We start from the raw sequence: 19,973 nt of genomic DNA, 5'->3' as shown, positions 1-19,973 counted from the left end.
GTTGTCGATAAATACAAGAAAATCTACAATTTTCTGAATAAGTTTTAAACTGTCGAAACACACATGAGATCGTCGATCGATGGGGACTTTTAACACATTATTTGTAATGGTACACCATTAATAATAGTGACCGGATAAAACTATCAACCTTTCGTTTTATACCTGTTCATTCTCTTCTAAAACTTATCAAAATCAGTCAACCGCTGACGGAGTTCTTAAATTATCTAAATATTTCATGAAATATAGAGCCTCTAGATTACCTGGAACACACAACTTTGTATGCTCCCAATAGAAATATTTTCATTTCATTCGATTAGGCGTATTGATATTAGCGAGATCTTTTATAGCCTATAAACTGCTTCCATAAATAAACTATCCAACGCAAAAATAACTTTCAATGATTACCTTTTACTTCACAGAAATAGCTCATTCAAACATAACCAAACAAATTCCTTAGGTATTGTATACTTACATCAAATACCAAAATCAAACAGCAAAGATACAAAAATAAATTCGACCCAACATTGTCAATTCTATTGAGGTTTTGCCGCCTTCACATAGTAGTAAATTGTAAGGAAAGGTTGATTCGTGTATTGTAGTAATATGTCTACCTCACTCACGTCTGAAAAGCCCTTGCGACGTATCATGAACCCAAAATATATATTGTAATATATAATGGGATAATTTGTATTCTATTTAGCCGTAATTTGGTTCTGGATTATAAATGGCTTCAATCAGCTGATATCCAATTTAACCTGATTTGGTGCTTCGCGTGCTTTTATGAATCATTTGAAAATAATTTGCTGTTGTTTGTGACTGATTTTAATGTGTGTTTTTGCGGACAAACTATTTTATTCAAACATATAAAGTAAAGGAAGAAGTTAGCAAAAATCTTTACAACATCGCCTATATTATGCTAGTGTAAAATCAGTCAGAATAAATTCAAACTCAAACTCAAGCCAAGTTTTCGTGGTAGACAGAAAGACAAACATATTTTATTATTTTGATTCACACATCGTATGATGTTATGTTATAGATACCATTATTAGTTATTACATTTATTAATATAAAAATACAGTGATCTTTTCCCGGTAAGAGCAAGTTTCCAAACTGATTTTTACAACAAAGGTACCTAATTGTATAATAAGTCTTATTCTATTTATTATTAAACCAATATAAAGCAAAAGCGTAATAAATACCTAGGTTTTTTGGCTGATTAATAATTTTGAAATACCGATAAAACACACATGCCTCATTAATCCTACGGCGCGGGTCAAACACAAGCGGCGCGGGCGCGGGCGTGCCATAAGCGCACCTCTTGAATCTGTTTTGCACGACGTCCTTCTTATACATTTTGTATGAAAGAATTTTGGAAAGGCGACGAGGCGGCACGCCACGGTTGCGCCGCGGGCGTACCGCAGGCGTACCGCAGGCGCGCTTCCCCCATCGCATCCAAATAGAGGTCAATTCACGGTCATACACAATCAAAAACAAATCGGGTGGTAGGAGACGGTAGCCTGTCAGTCAAAAATGTGTTCTCTCTGTGTGGAATTATATAGAGCTGCTATTACATACCCTTCTTCGTTTTGTTTTTAAAGGTGAATTGAATTAATCGATGAAATGATTTACACAGGTGATGGCAGTAGGGAAAGTGAAAATGAAGAAGAGCATAATGAAAGTTCCCATGTATTTACAATGTCAGAAATAAAGATAATCCTGATTTTGATTGTGTTTTTTATTTATTTGTAATTGTAATAATATTGTGGAATGATCAGTACTGTAAATACTTTTGAACTGAGATTTTAATGATAAGATTTATATGGTTTAAATGTAAACCTGTGTTTGAAAACCATATTTTATCTATACTAATATTATAAAGAGGAAAGGTTTGTATGTATGTATGTATGTATGTATGTATGTATGTATGTATGTATGTATGTATGTATGTATGTATGGTTTTCACGCATAAACTAGGTACTGGACCGATTTTGATGAAATTTGGCACAGATAATCTTTAGACCCTGAGAAAGAACATAGGCTACCTTTTATTGCGAAATATGTACCACGGGCGAAGCCGGGGCGGACCGCTAGTACAATATAAATTTTGTGTTATTTTAACCTTCTTTTCTTCCATCATTACACCAGTACTACTTTAAAATTACTTTAAAAGTACTATAAAATTTTCCAAGTAAATTCCAACATTTTCAACAAAGATATATTTGCAATCGTGGGGTTATCCTCGCTATTTACTTACAAGGAATTATCAAAACAAAATCGTTACTTTCAAATTAATGTTAATCTCTTTTAGCACAAAAAACATAATTTTACTAAATTATGCATGAAGAAAATGCATTTAACCACTCTATATAAATATCATTTTCGGACGCCAAAAGCGCGCCCGCGGCGCGCCGGCAGTGCGCCCGCGGTGCGCCCGATGCGCGCCGCGCCGCTTGTATATGTCCCGCGCCTACAACTTTCGATATATTGTTATTGTGAATTGTTTAACCATTCGTACCTACTACGTATAAAATTATGTAGTAAATAGCGCATTATTTCCCGGATTTGTCCCACTTAAAAATATTGATAAATATTTACCTACTACTAATATAGCTTATCTAACTCAATTATGATGTGTTGAACGACTGGTATAAGATGTTCAAAATGGGCCTATAAGTTTTACAAACAAACAAAAAATCTAATCTTGCCTGTCAAATATTTGTTTATATTATGAAAATAACAATGAGAAACACACATCCAACATCAAACAGGATTTATTATTACCCATGCGGTTCACTTACGAATCCTAGAGAAAAATAAAACGCAGGATTGCGGGTGAGCGACGCCATTTTGTAAATGGGGACTTTAATGAAATGGCGTCCCGTGGCCATCGCTCTTAGTACGTGGACACTTACCATAGTATAAAGAGAACAGTAAGTTATCTTCGAACAAAGATACATCTTCATGTATGCACATTGTACATTGTAGGTACACTTGGCCACGCCCCCCGTTCATGTACGTACGCGAGCTTGACGCACGCAAACAACGCCGCACGGTTCATGCTATGGTCCGTGTCACCGGTCACGTGAGGGCAGAGCCTCGTGTGAGCGGTCGTTGTTTTTTTATACAATTACTAGTGGTCCGCCCCGGCTTCGCCCGTGGTACATATTTAGTATCCTATGTCCTTCTCCTGCCTCTAAACTACCTCCCTGCCAATTTTCAGCTAAATCGGTTCAGCCGTTCTTGAGTTATAAGTGGAGTAACTAACACGACTTTCTTTTATATATATAGATTTAAAATATCAACGTGACACGTGACAACCCTGAGTCTCGCGAGTTCAGGTACCATGCGCTCCTAAACGCCGGCAGTCGACCTACTTCTCTCTTTATACTGTGGTTGGTACGTGGACACTTACTTTTTATACTCCATCTTTATCTGAGCGTTTAATGCGTAATCTTGGAGGGAATGTGTCGACAATTGCCCTGGAAACAAGGGCATAGAGTTTTCGACCAAATGATACTTTATACGGGTTTTAGTTTTTGTTGATTTGATGTTAGTATTAAGTTTAATAGTGTTCGTTATGATGATTGATGGTGGTTATTTAGAAGAACGTTATGTGAAAATAAACGATGATAAACAACAATCTGCATTGGAGTAACACAACGAATTTGTTACAAAATATTTTATAGATTATTTGCCACAGTTTGAGTTCTTGATCTGCATTAAAGTTTTGCATGCCATTCAAGTTTTTCATCCTACTATATTAACGAGATCTTTATAATATAAAATTACTAAATTAGCTTGACCATAAAATACTTTCTAAAACATATTTGTCCCTGGTAAAAGGACAAAATGGGGTTGCATCTAATATAATTTATAGATACTTAAAAGATACCGCGGATCAAAAGTGAATAATGACACCATACGAGGGATTTTATTTCACATAAAATCTAAAGGCCTTACAAATTGCCACCTTCGCTGCGTTAAAAATATTCTTCAACGTGAAAAATACTTCAATTTGAATATTTTGAAGTCATTACGTTTTCGTTTGAAGTTCTTGTTTGAAAATTTCCAGTTTCCTACCGTATTTTTCAACCGACTTCAAAAAAGGAGGTTTTCAATTCGACTGTATTTTATTTGGGTTTGTTACCTCAGAACTATCGACTGCGTGAATCGATTTTGATGATTCTTTTTTTATTCGAAAGCCTTCCGTTGGTCTAATTAAAATAAATAAAATTTTGTCCAGTTCTGATCATTGTAGTTGGATAAGTTTTTTTGTAAAAATAATGATATTTTATTTTACATATTTACATTACAAATAAATATGATTTGATTTAATAGCAGACTAGCATTTTCGTACCTCAAATAATAGGTATGGTGAGGTAACTATTCAAGTTATTCATTAGAGCGAATGTGGTGGCTTCTAGGGCGAGAACTTGGCCCAGTATTATGTGTCCTTTTCCACTCTAATGCCTTACGTAGGTATCTTTAGATTTTGACGTTTGTCTTGTAAATGATATAGTTGTTAATAGGCCAATACCAAAGAAAGTAATTAAAATGCAAACTTAGTAAATAAGCCGGAATTGTTTTAGCCTTTTTATCTAAAACTCCGATAGCTGCTTTGCCCGCTGTATATAAAACTTAAATTATATATTAAAACCTTCCTCAAGAACCACTGTATCTATAAAAAAACATATCAAAATTTGTTGCGCAGTTTTAAAGATCTAAACATACATAGAAATGGACAGACGCGGGAAGCGACTTTGTCTCATACTATTTAATGATAGTTTAGGTAACCAAAACAAAAGGTAGTAACATCAAAAACTCAATCGGAAAATGAATGGTTTTAAAATACAGTAAGAGATTTTATTTCGTACCTAGCAGTCTGTCCATCAGTTTAAAGTCAATAAGAAACAAAGGATGGAATATTTTGCGTTTTATTATTTTTATTTTCTCCATTTTAGTGAAGACAAGTTTGAAATATTTTTCAGAATTCATTTGCTCAATTTAGCCAATGAAGCGTTAGCACGATGATGTTTCTTCCACATTTTTATAGATATTCGTCTATAATATCGACATTTTAATGGGATAAGAATGTATCCCATTTAAATGTATATGCGCCCATTGCTACAAGAAAAAGCTGAATCAATTCTGAGTAATTTGTGCATTGAGAAAGATAAGAGATAAAAGAAAACATAATAAAGAAGGGTAGAGAGCGATTAGCGACACAAAATAATATTTTTCAAAACTCCACCCCAAACGGTTTAAATAAACATAATTTTAATAAACCTACCCACCAAATATGAATAATTTCATTCTACACAACTTATCCTCAGTTATTAATTCATATAGTAATAAAAACACTTATCGCTACAACAACAAGACACTCAAATATTAATTTGCACATTCAAAACAACCATCGAAAATCAAATTAAATTTGCACAAGTTCGATATTGAAAATACTCAGTTAGAAATTTGATAAACAAATAAATTAAACAACACAATAGAATGGGCACTCGACGGAACCCAAAAACAACACTGAACTTTGATTACGCTCTCAAAACTAATAACTAACTAATATTTTGATTGTGGCTCTTGAGTTTGTAATATCTATTATTTTTATTATCAGAAACTTATCTACACTAATAAAGCTGAAGAGTTTGTTTGTTTGTTTGAACGCGCTAATCTCAGCAACTACTGGTCTGATTTGAAAAATTCTTTCGGTGTTAGATAGCCCATTCATCGAGGAAGGCTGTAGGCTATATATCATCATGCTAAGATCAACAAGAGCGGAGCAATGCGGGTGAAACCGCGGGGATTAGCTAGTAAGTATCTATTATTTTTATTATCAGAAACTAATCGGCAATAAAAGAGACAAGAAGGCAATATGGTTGATCTAATACGTTAAATGACCATCGTGTTTTTCGTTAACTTTGGGTAATAAATTCTTTATTTCGTGCTTATGTAAGAGCTTATCCGAGGGTGAGAATATTATTCTTAGAATACTATTCTTTTAAGAAAAAGAAGAATTCATTCTGCTTTAAGAAGATAGAATAGGTGTTTAAAAGAAGGTATAACAAATGAATAAACTAAGTAGTTGAAAGCGTTGAATTTATAAATAAACACCTAAACTTGAATCATTTTAAATCTATTTATAGAAAAAAAATTGAAAAAAAGTCTAGTAGGTTACCTACCCATATGTACTTGTATACCTGTGCAAGTATATACTCGGTACTCCAAAGTGCGAAAAATCATTCAGATTTAATTTCATTCACACAGACACACACACACAATGACTTTAACGACGTATCTACTTAATTCCATAAAGCGCTTTACGCTACATTGCGTGACAAAGAAATAAACATACATACATACATACCTATACTTATTACTTTTTGTGTTATTACTAATGGCATTGTATTTCCTCTTAGTGTGTTTTTGTGTATCCATAACACATCTGTAATCTGTATACATATACGTATAAAATGAATGTTTGTCTGTATGTCCTTTAAAAAATCGTAAACCATGCATTTGATCATTGATGATCTTCATCAAAGTGTTATGCATCGACCTACAAAGGTTTCAGAGTTAGTATTATTTATCTTCAACAGGACAGGCGAAGCCGAGTTGCACAGCTAGTTGTTATATAAATATGCACTTTAGAAACTAATAAGATTTTACTTCCACTAAAACTTTTATAACACAAAACATATTCTACACAAAAATAAATTCACACCAACTTTTACAAAGTGAACATTTTAACGCAATATTTTATAAGTAGCTGTTTATTTTTGTAACTTGATGAAATTCTGAGCACATAAAAGGAAGTAGGTCATTTTGTAAATTAAAAAATCTCAGACTTGTTTCATTTGAGGGAAATTTGTGCAAACATAATTGTTTTTACTTCTAATGCTCATAAAATTTTAATTCGTTTCTTGTTGATGACAGCCCTGACACTTAAACTCGATACAAATAAAAATGTAAATTAAAAACTTATTTCAGACATATTTTATATAATAATTGATGTTGTTATTTAAACGAAGTACTTATAGCTCTTACGAAAAATAAAGATTACGCTATCGAATTTTTTATTCAGCCTATTCTAGTAATTTCTCTAATATTTGTAATTCCTAATGGCATTTTTATTTCCTCTTAGTGTATTTTTGTATATTGTTAACTAGCTTTCCGCCCGCGGCTTCGCCCTTAAAACTTATAACAATAACAAAAAAGATATAGGTACTAAGATATACCTACTAGAGAACCGCACTATCATTCTAATCTATACTAATATTATAAAGAGGAATGGTTTGTATGTATGTATGTATGGTTTTCACGCATAAACTACAGTACAGATTTTGATGAAATTTGTCACAGACAATCTTTAGACCCTGAGAAAGAACATAGGCTACCTATTATTGCGAAATATGTACCACGGGCGAAGCCGGGGCGGACCGCTAGTAAGGTAATAATTTACAAATTCACGCATAAAATCCGATAAAGTGTAAGTTATCATGTCTTACATTGTTAAGCAAAAGTTTTTGTCATTATCTAAAACTCTAGAACGAATACATCAGGAAGAATAAACCCGCGCTTATCTGGGTGATGGATAGGGATAAATCAGTCTTTCCTTCGTATATTTTAAAGTGAAATAACAAAAAGTTTGAAACCGTGTTGCGGATAAGAATTATTTGTTAGAATTAAGTTTGCTTGAATTCGTGTGTGGTTAAATGTATACAATGTAGATAAATCTAAGAATCTTGGATTATTTAGGGGTTAAATAATATTAGTGGGGTTTTATGTGATTTTTAATAATAAAATTAATCACAATGTCAGACATGCTTAGAAATTTGTAAATCACCAAAACTAAGTATTTCTTACTCATAGAAATACATAGACTTTCTTTTGCTTAATTATTTTTAATAGATTTCGTTCCATTGCAATATAATACTTATAATATTTGAGGTTATAAAAATCTGCTTATTTGTATTTTTTCTAGTCCACTGAACACCCTATATCTCTCTTTAATCATAACAATATCATCGAAATAAATCCAGCAATTTGGATCAAACGAACAAACTTCGTCATTCACAACATCACACCATACCCAATGATTGAATACTGAAAAGCGATCAAAGCGACAATTGCTGATTTACAACCCGGCTAGTTTGTGATGGACTTTTGATAATTCCACAGCGCAGGTGATCAGTCCGAGCGACATGAAATAAATACAGTGGTATGCAAATGCAATGGCGGTTGTTTATAACCCTCAGTTGAACTGAATTTCTGGTTCGATTTTCGTTCTAGAACGTTCTATTAGAAATGTAGAGATAGTGTTTGTAGGTATTTTTAGACTTTTGAAGGTGTTTGTAATGAAATAATGAATGAATTGCATTTCTAAACGAATTTTTAATTATCTCATTACATAGTGACTACTGCCACAAATAACATTGAAGTATTGAATCAAAATAATAATAATCTTAACTACTAATTAGTTGGACTAAAAATGGACGAGTTTAAAGTTTTGACGATTAAAAAGAAGCATTTGATGTATGTTTGTCATGTTAACAGACGAAAATTCAACTCAGGCCCCGGAATCACAGACACAATAGAAAATCTATTGTGTCGTGGACCGATCGGGCCGTTCGGGGCTCAATGGGTTAAAGGACCGAGGTAAAAAATCTTCCACCAAGAGAACGCTACATTTTTTCTAAGTCACATAGGCTATACTTTATTCCTTTTTCATCCATATAAAAGATATCGAGATGATCTACCACGCATAAACCACTAAACACATAAGAATAATCGATATAATGACCCAGAATAAACTATAGCCTACTTTCTACCACGTGGATCGCACGAGCATACGAACTATTTGCAGCTCTAATTGAAAACCTACTTATTAGGCTAAGCATAAAATACACACTTACAATTTTTCATCATTTAACTCGTACTCGTTTTATTTAATTTCATTTTATCACGGAATTAATATTTTAAATCGGCAAGTACTCACTTGGTTAAAATAATCTTTTATCAAAATAACGCATCATAAAAATGTGTATAAACTATAAATAAAAAAACACACATATTTTAACATCAGTTCTTTATTCTAACCCTTGTATAAGTCTTTAAATTATAATTTTATCTCCTTCATTACACAAACAACATCACATCTCGTATTCAAAGTTAAATTCACCAAATACATCATAAAGATTAAACGTTTCGACATTCGACAAAACCAGTGTGGAAAAAAGACAGCGCTATATAGATTGTATAGCGCCATCACTTTCCCACACTGGAAATAATATTGCTTAGATATGGTTACCCTCTAGGAAGCATCTCATTAAGATTGCTTTTGTTCCCCTAATCACGTCACGGAATGTGGAAATGAAATGAGATACGGTTAAAAATAATCTTTATTTATTTCAGTATGCGACAATCAATTAGGCGTTTACATAGAAACAAATACAATGTGGAGTCATGGGGAATCTAATTACGTTAAATATTTTTGTTTATAAATTAGTAAGATTTATTTTCAAATGACATACTACTAAAAATTGATTAATTATTTAAAATTTTAATACTTCTTAGGAGCCTATAGTTTTGCATACGCTGAGTACGTAAAAAAATCTTTTTTTTTTGACGTAATTTTGTTGTTATATTATTTACGTGATCAGTGAATGTAAAACTACAAGTCCCTTCGCGCTTAGTATATCAATAGTGGGACACCGTGTATATAGCTTAAAGTTTATTTTTCGTTTCTATAATATCAGGATATTAAGTGCTCGAATTAAAAACATACTGTCTCAGTTATCCTTAAAACAAAATTAAAAATCTTTGTTTATTTCTTACAGCGTGTAAGTACATCTAAAAAGCTTAGACACTAAAACAAGTACGTTAGACCATAAACAGATACAGAAAATACTAAGAATGAGGTACAAACAATGTATATCGTGGTTAATCACTAAAAACTAGCGAGACGGTACTAATGAAAAAGATAAGACTGCAGTCTAGACGAGCGAACGGCTAGTCAAATAAAATCAGACCTTTGTTATACTGTTTTATATTAAATAATGTAAATTTTGAAATGTCTGGAGATGACGTTGGTTTTGTTGTAAATTATGTTTTGAAAGGGCTTGATAAACATTCATTATTTATAGAATTAATGACGCACGTGACTTTGTCCACGTGAAGAAGACTTATCTATACATATAATAAAATCGTAGGAAAGTCAAAACTGTACATTGAATATTTTTTTAAAAGAATACATAATCCATGATCTATAATCGATATAGAAGCCAAAAATATAGTTTTTAGAATTTTTGTCTGTTTGTCTGTTTGTCTGTTTGTCTGTTTGTCTGTTTGTCTGTTTGTCTGTATGTTTGTCCGAGCTAATCTCGAAAAGTACTGCATAGATTGACTTCAAATTTTGCATGAATATTACTAACAGGTCGTGTGAGGTTTTTTTAAACATATTATCATGCTATCACCTCCGGGGGAGGAGCTGTGAACCTTTACTTTTCTTACGTATTCCGTGTACTACGACAGCGTACAATCTAAAGACTCATGTTTAAATGTTGTTTTTGAGTAAGCCATGCTATTATCTAGCTTTACACTATAAAAACTACGTCATTTACGTAATTTGGGCAGAGAAACTGTTTAATGAATCTTAGTACTATAAAGACAAATTTGATTCAGCGCCATCTATGAGATTTCGTAAAAATCAAATCAAACACAATGTTAAAAATTAATAATTTAAATATAATTATGTTATTTATTTATTTAACTCTTTAACCCATAATAAATCTTCCCTTCCCTATAAGATGCGCTTATATAATTCGTGTGAATATACTACATTTTTAAAAGTGAGGGTAGATGTATATTATTTTAAGTCAAACTAGACACCATTACAGTTAATCTAATATTGATTGTGTTCATTGGTTACATTTTTAAAAATCTTCGTGTTTTAATAATTCGATCACGAGGCGGGACTCTAATACAAAAAGGTTAGTTCGTTGATAATTATTATTCCTTCGTCATTTACATGTTGTTAGTAAAATATACTTTGACTGTTAATACTTTTGTTCAGTATTTATCTGTATGATTATTGCTTGGTAATTAATATATTTTCATGTCGTATACCTAATTATAAACATAAGTGTGATGTGAAACTAGCTGGATTTATTTTTACACACTGACAGTCTTATATTTTGTGTTAATGTTAAAATAGTATTAATAGTGTAAATCATAATATTTTTTCAAAGTTAAAAATATTTCCTTTTTTCTGATGGTGTTGCCATAGAATTAAACCGCGCTGTCGTTTCGTTCACAAAAAGTCATGTTATTAGGACCGAATATGTAGCCGCCTCAACTTACGGAAACGAGAGTAACCTGCGTTGTCTGTTAGTTATTATATAGTCGAATTTAACGTTACATGGAAATTGGAATCTAAATATATGTATACCTACTTATATTAAATCTGTAGAGGTCAATTCTGCACATGAAATATATTTCCTAAATAACTATCACGAGGTGATTAGAGATCGACATCGACGTCAAAAATGTTTGTCCGTCTGTCTGCCTGTATAACCGTTATAGAAACAAAAACTACTCGACGGATTTAAACGAAACTTGGTACAATTATTTTTCATATTCGTGAGCAGAGCAGCAACTCCATTTTTAAGCTTTCGTCGCGTGTGCGTTCTTAATGCGTGTATCTTAATGGTTAAAGCTACACAGAAATCAAGTATGAAAGAAATGTTCTCCATATTATATAAAAAATATCTCCCGACATCATAAATGTCTATCTTTTATGGTTGAGCTTAGGAGTTCAAAGCTTTCTGATTATATTTGTCTACTATCTGTGCCCGCGACTTCGTCCGCGTGGAATAGTGACTATGGGACCTATGACCATGGGCTCAGGGTGGGGCAACAATAAAAAATCATTTTTATTTTCATGCTCCCACTCCCGCGCCCACTCGCACTCCCACGCCATATGCCACGTTCAGTCCCAATCCCACGCCCACGCCCACTCCCCTTCACAATTAGTACCTACCAGATCAAAGCCAGGGTAAGCGCCCCACCCAGCCCCACCGTGGCTACGCCCATGCTGAATTACTACTTAACATACAATTATTGAGTAAATACGTACAACCATACTGTACTGTTGTACTACCATAAATAATTAAAAGAATTGTTATTAAAATTTCTTACTAAACTGAGCTAAAAAACTTACGTACCAAATTATTAAAGAAAATCAAGAAATGAAATGCCTAACCTATACCAAATAGTTACTACATATTGTAATTAAAAATTATGATTAGTATATAATATCGAAAATCAAAAAAGAAATGCCTAACTAATTCTACGTAAAATTTCTTTTAAATTATGTCATATTATTTTTTAGGAACCAGGGGGGGGGGGAGAGGAGCAAATTCTATTTCCTTCCTTTCTTAAACGGATGTTTTTAATAATCTATGGTGTAGCCAGTAGCCACTGATCAGCTTAATCGATACTCAGTTTTTATCAAATCCAGAAACAAATCCAAATTAGATCTTTCCTGTCTCACGCACGTAACTAAAGGCTGAAGAGAGAGAGAGCACGTAACTAAACCGTTTAGACGAAGAAAAGTGTATAGAAAAAGGAATAAATAATTTCATAAACTTCCCGACGATCTTTAAAAATAAATTATAACTTTCATTTTTTTCATTCCCACTTTTACCCCTATGTAGGTATAATAAGTGGATGAACCAATTTTGATACACTTTATCTAAGAACCAGCGTCGGAAAATATTCTGCCTAACAAAAAAAACCGCATCTAATTCGGTTTACCTGTTAGCCAGCTACGGTGCCATAGACAGACACACACACACACACACAGAAATACATAGCGGTCAAACACATAACACCAGTCTTTTTGCGTCGGGGGTTAAAAATATAATACGACATAATTTAAAGGACATTTTATGTGGAAAATTTACCTATACACCAGGGTAGATAATTTTTGAAACAAAAAAAAATCGCAGTAGGATGAAACCCATTAGAAAAGGATATGATAAAAATGTAAGGAAAAATAAATTACGGTCAATCGGAGTTCGGGAAGTGGGAGGGGGGAGTTTTAAGAGAAAAAAATGGTTTCTCTCGATTTCTCGATAATAATAACACCTGCTAATTTTTTTCTACATATTTTAATTGTACAGACATCACTTTTCCACAATTTTATTATATGTATTGATGATGATGATTGAGATTATAACACTCTTAGTCCGTTTTAATTTTTATTCACCCGCATCAGTGCCACCTAAAAAATCTTTATATATCGAAATTCGAGCAAAGTTAAGAAAATGAGAAATAAGAGTTCTCAAGGATCGTTAGAGATAAGAGGCTTACTATTGACCGAAAACAACATGTGTTATGCCGAACCTGAAACCGCTTCACAACGAGAATTGCGGCTCACAGCTGACCGCGAACGGCATGTACTATCCTGTGAGACCGAAACCTTCACTGAGGGTATATATAACGTCTCACAGCTGATCGCAAATGGCATATTGTACTATCCCGTGAGACAGAAACCCTCACGGAGAGCGAATTACGTCTCACAGCTGATCACGATCGTCATATTTTATCTCGAGAATTCTGAAACTTTTACTCAATATGAAGACCGTTTGACAAATAATAGGGTGCACCATAATATTATTCGATCTCTCGAAGATGAACATGAGCATAAGCAATGACTAGAGTAGGGACGCGAATATTACCATTATTTGAGACAAGAACGATTAATAAGTTTGTTTAATGAAAGATTAAGAATTGAAACTATTGGTCTCTTTAAACGGACGAATAGCGAGAGGCCCGTCTTATTGCAGACAGATTTCGACATAGTCTTAATGACTTAGAGGTAAACATAGAAGATCAATCTACAAATTCGGTGGTGTGGTCCGACAAAATAATATAAAAGTGGGTTTGCTTATAACCTCACAATTGATTACAGATCATCTTCTGTATAGGCGATATTAACGTAGTATGTTCTTTTTGTAATGCTTTAAAGTGGAGTAAGGAGTCGGCTTTCGTTTGAAGATACGCCGGAACCTTTGAAATCACTGCTTTTAAGTTTTAGAGGAACATGTGCAATCTAAACAGTTCTTAGACAATATTAGCTCTTATAGTATTGCGTTTTAAATGATCCTTTGGTGCTCAACAATTATCAGATGCTCCTTTCATTCTTACTTTTAAGATACAAGGTCAAGTTTATCATTTGATAGGATCCCTTTTGCCTGAAGGCCAACCTAAGTTTCTTTAAATATATTTTGTATTCGACTACGACGAATAATCGAATACAAGAAATCAATATTTCTCGAATTTAAAACTGAACTCATTTCACAATTTTAGAACATGTTAATTCATCAGGTTAATCCGTATATATGCGTTTTAAATCGACATTAGAAGCTTTTCCTCAAGATGGTGATATTAATATAAAATTGGTATAAATGCCGATAGACGGAAGTCTATCAGCACTCAGGAATTCCCTGAGCGTGTTATAACGCCCAGACCGCAGTATTACAATTTTTCCTACAGTAGGGCGACGAATGTATTTTCGCATAGCAACGGAGGGGAACTCGTGGGGGGTAAAGTGACGCGGGCCACGTACCACAAACATGTTTAGTTTGTGGTACCGAGCGCGAAAGAAAGTCATCGTGTTTTTAGTAAAGTTACTATGTAAACTAACGTAATTTATTACTTAGGTACATATTCTATAATGGTGCGCTCAAACTGTTAATCTAAATTTAATTTAGATTATTATTTTAATTACTAAGAAATGTAGAATTTAAATCACATTCATTCGTGTTTTCCTCAGATATTCGATGTCTATGATTTTCGATGATTTTAAGATTTTCTTATCAGAGTATTCAATTTTAATGTAGTTAAATTTTATAAGAGACAATTAAGAACATTCAAAAATAAAGTGTCACGTATTTTTTTTAAACGACGAATGACGAAAAACGACCTAATCGCGGACGAAGTCGCGGGCAACAGCTAGTCCAGAATAAAAATATCTAGTTACTTATAAGTGGCAAACATTAAAAGGAATATTGCTTTGCTGTCTACGGCATCAATATAATAGACCTTCGAAAGTAACTTTAATAGTACAAAAAAAGTTAATGTGTCATATTATTTCCTAACAAGTTGATATTTTATGTTTGAGTAAACAACAAAGACATATTAAATCGTTAAATTTAAATTCGACAAAGAGTTCAATAAACTCTAAACATTCCCAGCACATTCAATTCTACCTGAAAGGCACAAACGGTTCGTAAAACTATCCATCGGCAAGAGAAACAAAAACACCAGCTCAGCAAATAAGTTGGTGTCTTGCAAACACGAAAAGTCTAAAGGTATACTATTACAGTGCATACGTAACAAAAGGCGGACGGTTTTAGACGCAATATCCGAACGTGCTCTTTTTACTTTCTGTCTGTGTTTGCAATTTTGACGGTGTTCTGATGGGATCTGATGTTAGGTGTAATTTTCGGCTTGATACGGGGTTAAATCCAATTGTAAATTACTAAAATAGGTCTTATAAATGTGTAGGTCTGTCTGCTTTTTTGTGGTGATTTTAAAGCCTAGGCCGATTGACATTGATTGTTTGTGCGTTATATAAATAATTTTCAAATGCTTTCAACATGAGTTGCAAAATATGGGTTCCATTATTTAAGCGGTGGAATATTAAAAATACGTTACGGTTAAATTAAACCAGATTGTGTCAATGGTTAAGAGTCTGAATTCAAACAAAGCATTATAAATGAGCCATTCCAATGTTCACCTTATTAACAGAAATGCAACGTCTAAATTAGGAAGAATAAAAACGGGGAAGTAACTCAAAACCAGCGACTCATTTGAGTCTAAAGCTTTAATTGGGTGTCTATAAATTATAGGGACGCTCCATTCACTCCCAAATCCGACCCGAAAAAACTCCGTCCTTGTTACGGCCGAATAAATGTGATTCCACAAGGACAAAAGTCTCAAAATTATATCTTTCGGACGCCTTTCCAAATTAAAAATTAGATTCGTAATAATACCTATTGAAACTTTTGTGTCTCTGACCTATTTTGCGATATTTCTAAGGGAATTAGGTGAGACAATTGCGATATTTGAAATCTGTGCTTTAGTTATGAAACTTAATTTTAATAAAAGACAAGGCTATGAATTTTAGTTTTACGGCATATAAAACATTGAGTCAACAATAAAGCTATAAAAACTACGAGTTATTAAGCTGAAATGAGTAAAATATTTTCCTATTACTACGTAGCTCTGCGGAATAGATGATATTTATTTTAATGGACACCACACAAAAGGCACGTAGACCAATGAACCATTTATAATATTCCTATTAATATTCAGAACGGTTTTAAAGATACCGCAACATTAATTTTAATATTATCGAAAGCACAAATTACCTATAACTGGCTTTAGAACTGGTTTTACACCAATAAAGGTAGTCTATATGATATTCCTGACTATATCTGTGTCAAATTTAGTCGAAATCTGTTCAGTTGCTTTTGAATAAAAATTTACAGCATCCAACAATATTTTAAGCTTAGTTATTATAATATAACATAAAATAATATTATAGTTACCTTGCGCTGGTGCGTAGATATTTAAATATAAACAGTCTTCAGATTGATTAGTCAGGAACGGCAATATCCTCTTCAAATACTCAAGTCTGCCCTTGGATATCCTCTTCAGAACTGCCGTTTCATTCCGTATATCTGGCAGAACTTGCGGGCAAACCGGGCTGAACTCTTCTGCTATTTTGACACCAGACCATTGTGCACCAGACACTGGCGGCATGAATCTCAGAGAGCCAACTGGTGGAGACGCGTAAGGTACACCTCGGAACACTTCAACTGGTTCTAGAAACCTCGATTCTGGTGTCACTATGAAGCCTCTGATGTCACCGTACTTTGTCCTAACCACTCTAGAGCTTATGAACGGTTGCGTCTTCTCTTCCATCGTGTCACCTCTCACTCGGGACGTCAGTACGGGGAGCGATACGAAGTGCACAAGGATCAGTATTAGCATTTTGTTCTCCACCAGTTCTGCTTGATGCTATAAGTATACCATTTTTGTGTCCCGCTTTGCGTCTAATGGGTAATCTGTAAGAAGAAATTTATATGGTTATTTCACTATGTTATTAAATATATCCACTCAAGTGTAAATAGTAGAATATTTAGATAAGCACTTTCTAACTCAGCCGAATTTTTTTCAAAGGCTTAATGCCACTTTTTTTTTATTTAAATCTATCGCTTCTTTCATGTTATATCAACATTAACGCAGAACTTTTATGCTTTAAAGTAGGTACCGTTCACCAAGAACAACGTATACAAATCGATATGATCATTAAAATAATCTATTAAACCGTTAGAAAACGCCACCCAAGACTTCGAAAGGCCCGTTCAGCGATCCTGAAGTTGAAGGGTGCATGATAAATGATGCATTACGCTGCATTATCATACCGAACTGAGCAATGAGGCATGAATTACATGCAGATCTTAGGGATGATTGCGCACTTTGGTTCAACGGATTAGAGAAATACTGAACGTAGTTAGACGTAAGTACCTGGCATTTTATAATGACTCTTGAGTTCTGGTGAATTTGGAAGTTTATGGCAGATACGTATAACGAGGCTTCTAATCTATACTAATATTATAAAGCTGAAGAGTTTGTTTGCTTGAACGTGCTGAACTCAGCAACTACTGATCCGATTTAAAAATTCTTTCGGTGTTAGATAGCCCATTTATCGAGGAAACTATAGGCTATAATATATTATCACGCTAAGACCAACAGGAGCGGAGCAATGCGGATGAAACTGCGGGACACAGCTAGTAGTCTGATAAGACTGATGTAAAGATTAGAGCTTCCTTATAGATTATGCCTTGATAGTCAAAACTAGTCAAGCTTGACTGAGATAAAACCGTAATTACTGATTGAAAGAGCTTTATTGGAATTATTTTATTCGCGTTATTGTTTTTAGAGAGATTTTTTGATGATGTTATATGAAATTATTAAATTGTCATTTATCACAAATTAATTGGAAACGTGATTCTATTGTAAGCACATTCATGTCACCACAAATTAAATCAGCAATACATATTATATACATTCTAAAATAAATAGTTAACTTAGCAGAATTTTCGATTTTACAATCGACGCGACAATATCAATTCCTTTAAACTCCAGCAATTGAAGTCCATAAAATCAAACAATTTGTTAGATTTTTCACATCAGAACCCATTTTCCAAGCTCATCCTAACGATAATGATCGCCAGACCACCATTAATACGATTCGCTTTGGCTATCTAATAAAATGGACGAAGTTATAGAACGTATATCTTGCGATAAGCATTGCTAGCATGCTATGGAAATATTTATAGTCAATTTCATGGAGGTTTGGGTAATTTTGTATTTTATGTGGGTGAAAAAAGTAAAATATAGAGATGTAAGTAACATTTGAATAAAAATAAACAAACGTAGGTTGTAATATACATAATAATTATTATTATAGGTAGTGGACGGAACTGGAAGAAAATTTTGAAAAAAAAATTGGTTGTCTGTAAAGTCGGTTTACTGACGAAAGTTGAACGTGACAATGTCTGATTGTGCTTCTTTGTCGCTCGTTCCGCGCTCTCGCTTACACTTCAAGCCTTACGTGGAACGCCTCAGAGCGAGGTAACGCCGCATGAGTCATGTTTTTTCGTGCGTGCAGCCGGCTCCATCGAATTAGACGTTGTCACGTCAAAAAGTATTATCTGCACATTGCCACGTAAAACGTAGCCATAAAATGTTAACTTAACTGTTGTGTACTGTAAACTGATGTCAAGGGGGCCTATACTTTCATAATTCTTAAAATTTGAACCAATAAACTATAGTATAGCGAGGTATAGCGGTATAGAGATATATATATTATTTTGTACTCAGCTAAATATAATTTATTTTAATTCATCACAAATTAACTAAAAGTAAACATATTTTTCCGGATAAGGTTTACTTTTTACGGAAAAGTAAATATTAGAGTCACAACCCGTTACAAGTTTTGTATTCACATAAATTACACACATATGTTACACTATTTAATCTCTAATCTGGCTAATAACAATAAAGTTAAATCCAAGGAATGTTATGTCTTAAGATAAGCATTGTTCCATCGACGTTCCGAGTTATTGGCGCAATATATTCGAGCCAGATAAACATACGTCCTCGTAAAATGTCCCTACAAGAGAATCGCGTTTTGCGAATCGGAATGAAGCTATGTTTATAGTATAAGCGGAAAGCGTTAGCGTAATACAAATATTATTGACCATATTGCGAGATTGTAAGCTATCGAGAAACTGAGATTAAAATACTATTAACAACATCGAAGTTATTAGAATAAAGTATCGAATACAGATCGTTATATGAAGCACTATTTTGCGTTAGATTGAATACTACTGCTGTTTTAAGCATATTATCTTTGATAAGTAATTGGACTTATTATGGTAACTTTATCTATAAAGACAGCGGTAAATACTGCTGATAATGATTTTAGCAAATGTCAGGTTCTTACTACCACAATTCTATTAAAAGAAACTTCAAGGTATGGACAGAATATTTAATATATGATTTCCTAAAACTTTTATGGAGAAATGGGTTTGACGCACTTGGTGCACTTCTCAACTTGTACACCATGCTCAAATGGTGAACTTAGCAACTTGTACACTTCTCAAATGGTACACTTCGCGACTGGTACACGTCTCAAATGGTGCACTTCGCAAATGGTGCACTTTTTAAGATTAGTTGAGATTTGGAAAAATTGTGTAAAAATGAAAGAATTTTTAGTTTTGGATGTTTAATTTTTATAATTATGTCAACACAATAATAATAATTAAACTATACAGAATCACCTTAAACACTATAACATTTTGGGTCATTTTTATTTTTTCAAA

The 19,973-nt window shown here is 33.4% G+C and overlaps 1 protein-coding gene and 1 long non-coding RNA gene across 2 annotated transcripts in view; one reads left to right on the top strand and one right to left on the bottom strand.

Annotated features, from left to right (window-relative positions):
• Window positions 1-19,973, top strand: part of LOC149490081 (uncharacterized) — a 417,590-nt gene that overhangs the window by 269,140 nt on the left and 128,477 nt on the right. The gene's annotated exons all lie outside the window — the stretch shown is intronic.
• Nlg3 (Neuroligin 3) overlaps window positions 1-19,973 on the bottom strand; it is a 129,873-nt gene that overhangs the window by 65,785 nt on the left and 44,115 nt on the right. Inside the window, exon 2 of the mRNA XM_089714890.1 lies at window positions 16,629-17,147. Coding sequence (XP_089571016.1) covers window positions 16,629-17,073 — 445 coding nt within the window. The 5' untranslated portion in view covers window positions 17,074-17,147. The remainder of the gene's footprint in view (window positions 1-16,628; window positions 17,148-19,973) is intronic.

The sequence above is a fragment of the Colias philodice genome, chromosome 3, assembly GCF_061535455.1.
Source record: "Colias philodice isolate Cphi_HAF_F1 chromosome 3, ilColPhil1 Martin Lab GWU primary, whole genome shotgun sequence".
Lineage (NCBI taxonomy): Eukaryota > Metazoa > Arthropoda > Insecta > Lepidoptera > Pieridae > Colias > Colias philodice.
Note: the sequence above shows the minus strand (reverse complement) of the source record. Positions and strands in the feature narration are given on the sequence as shown.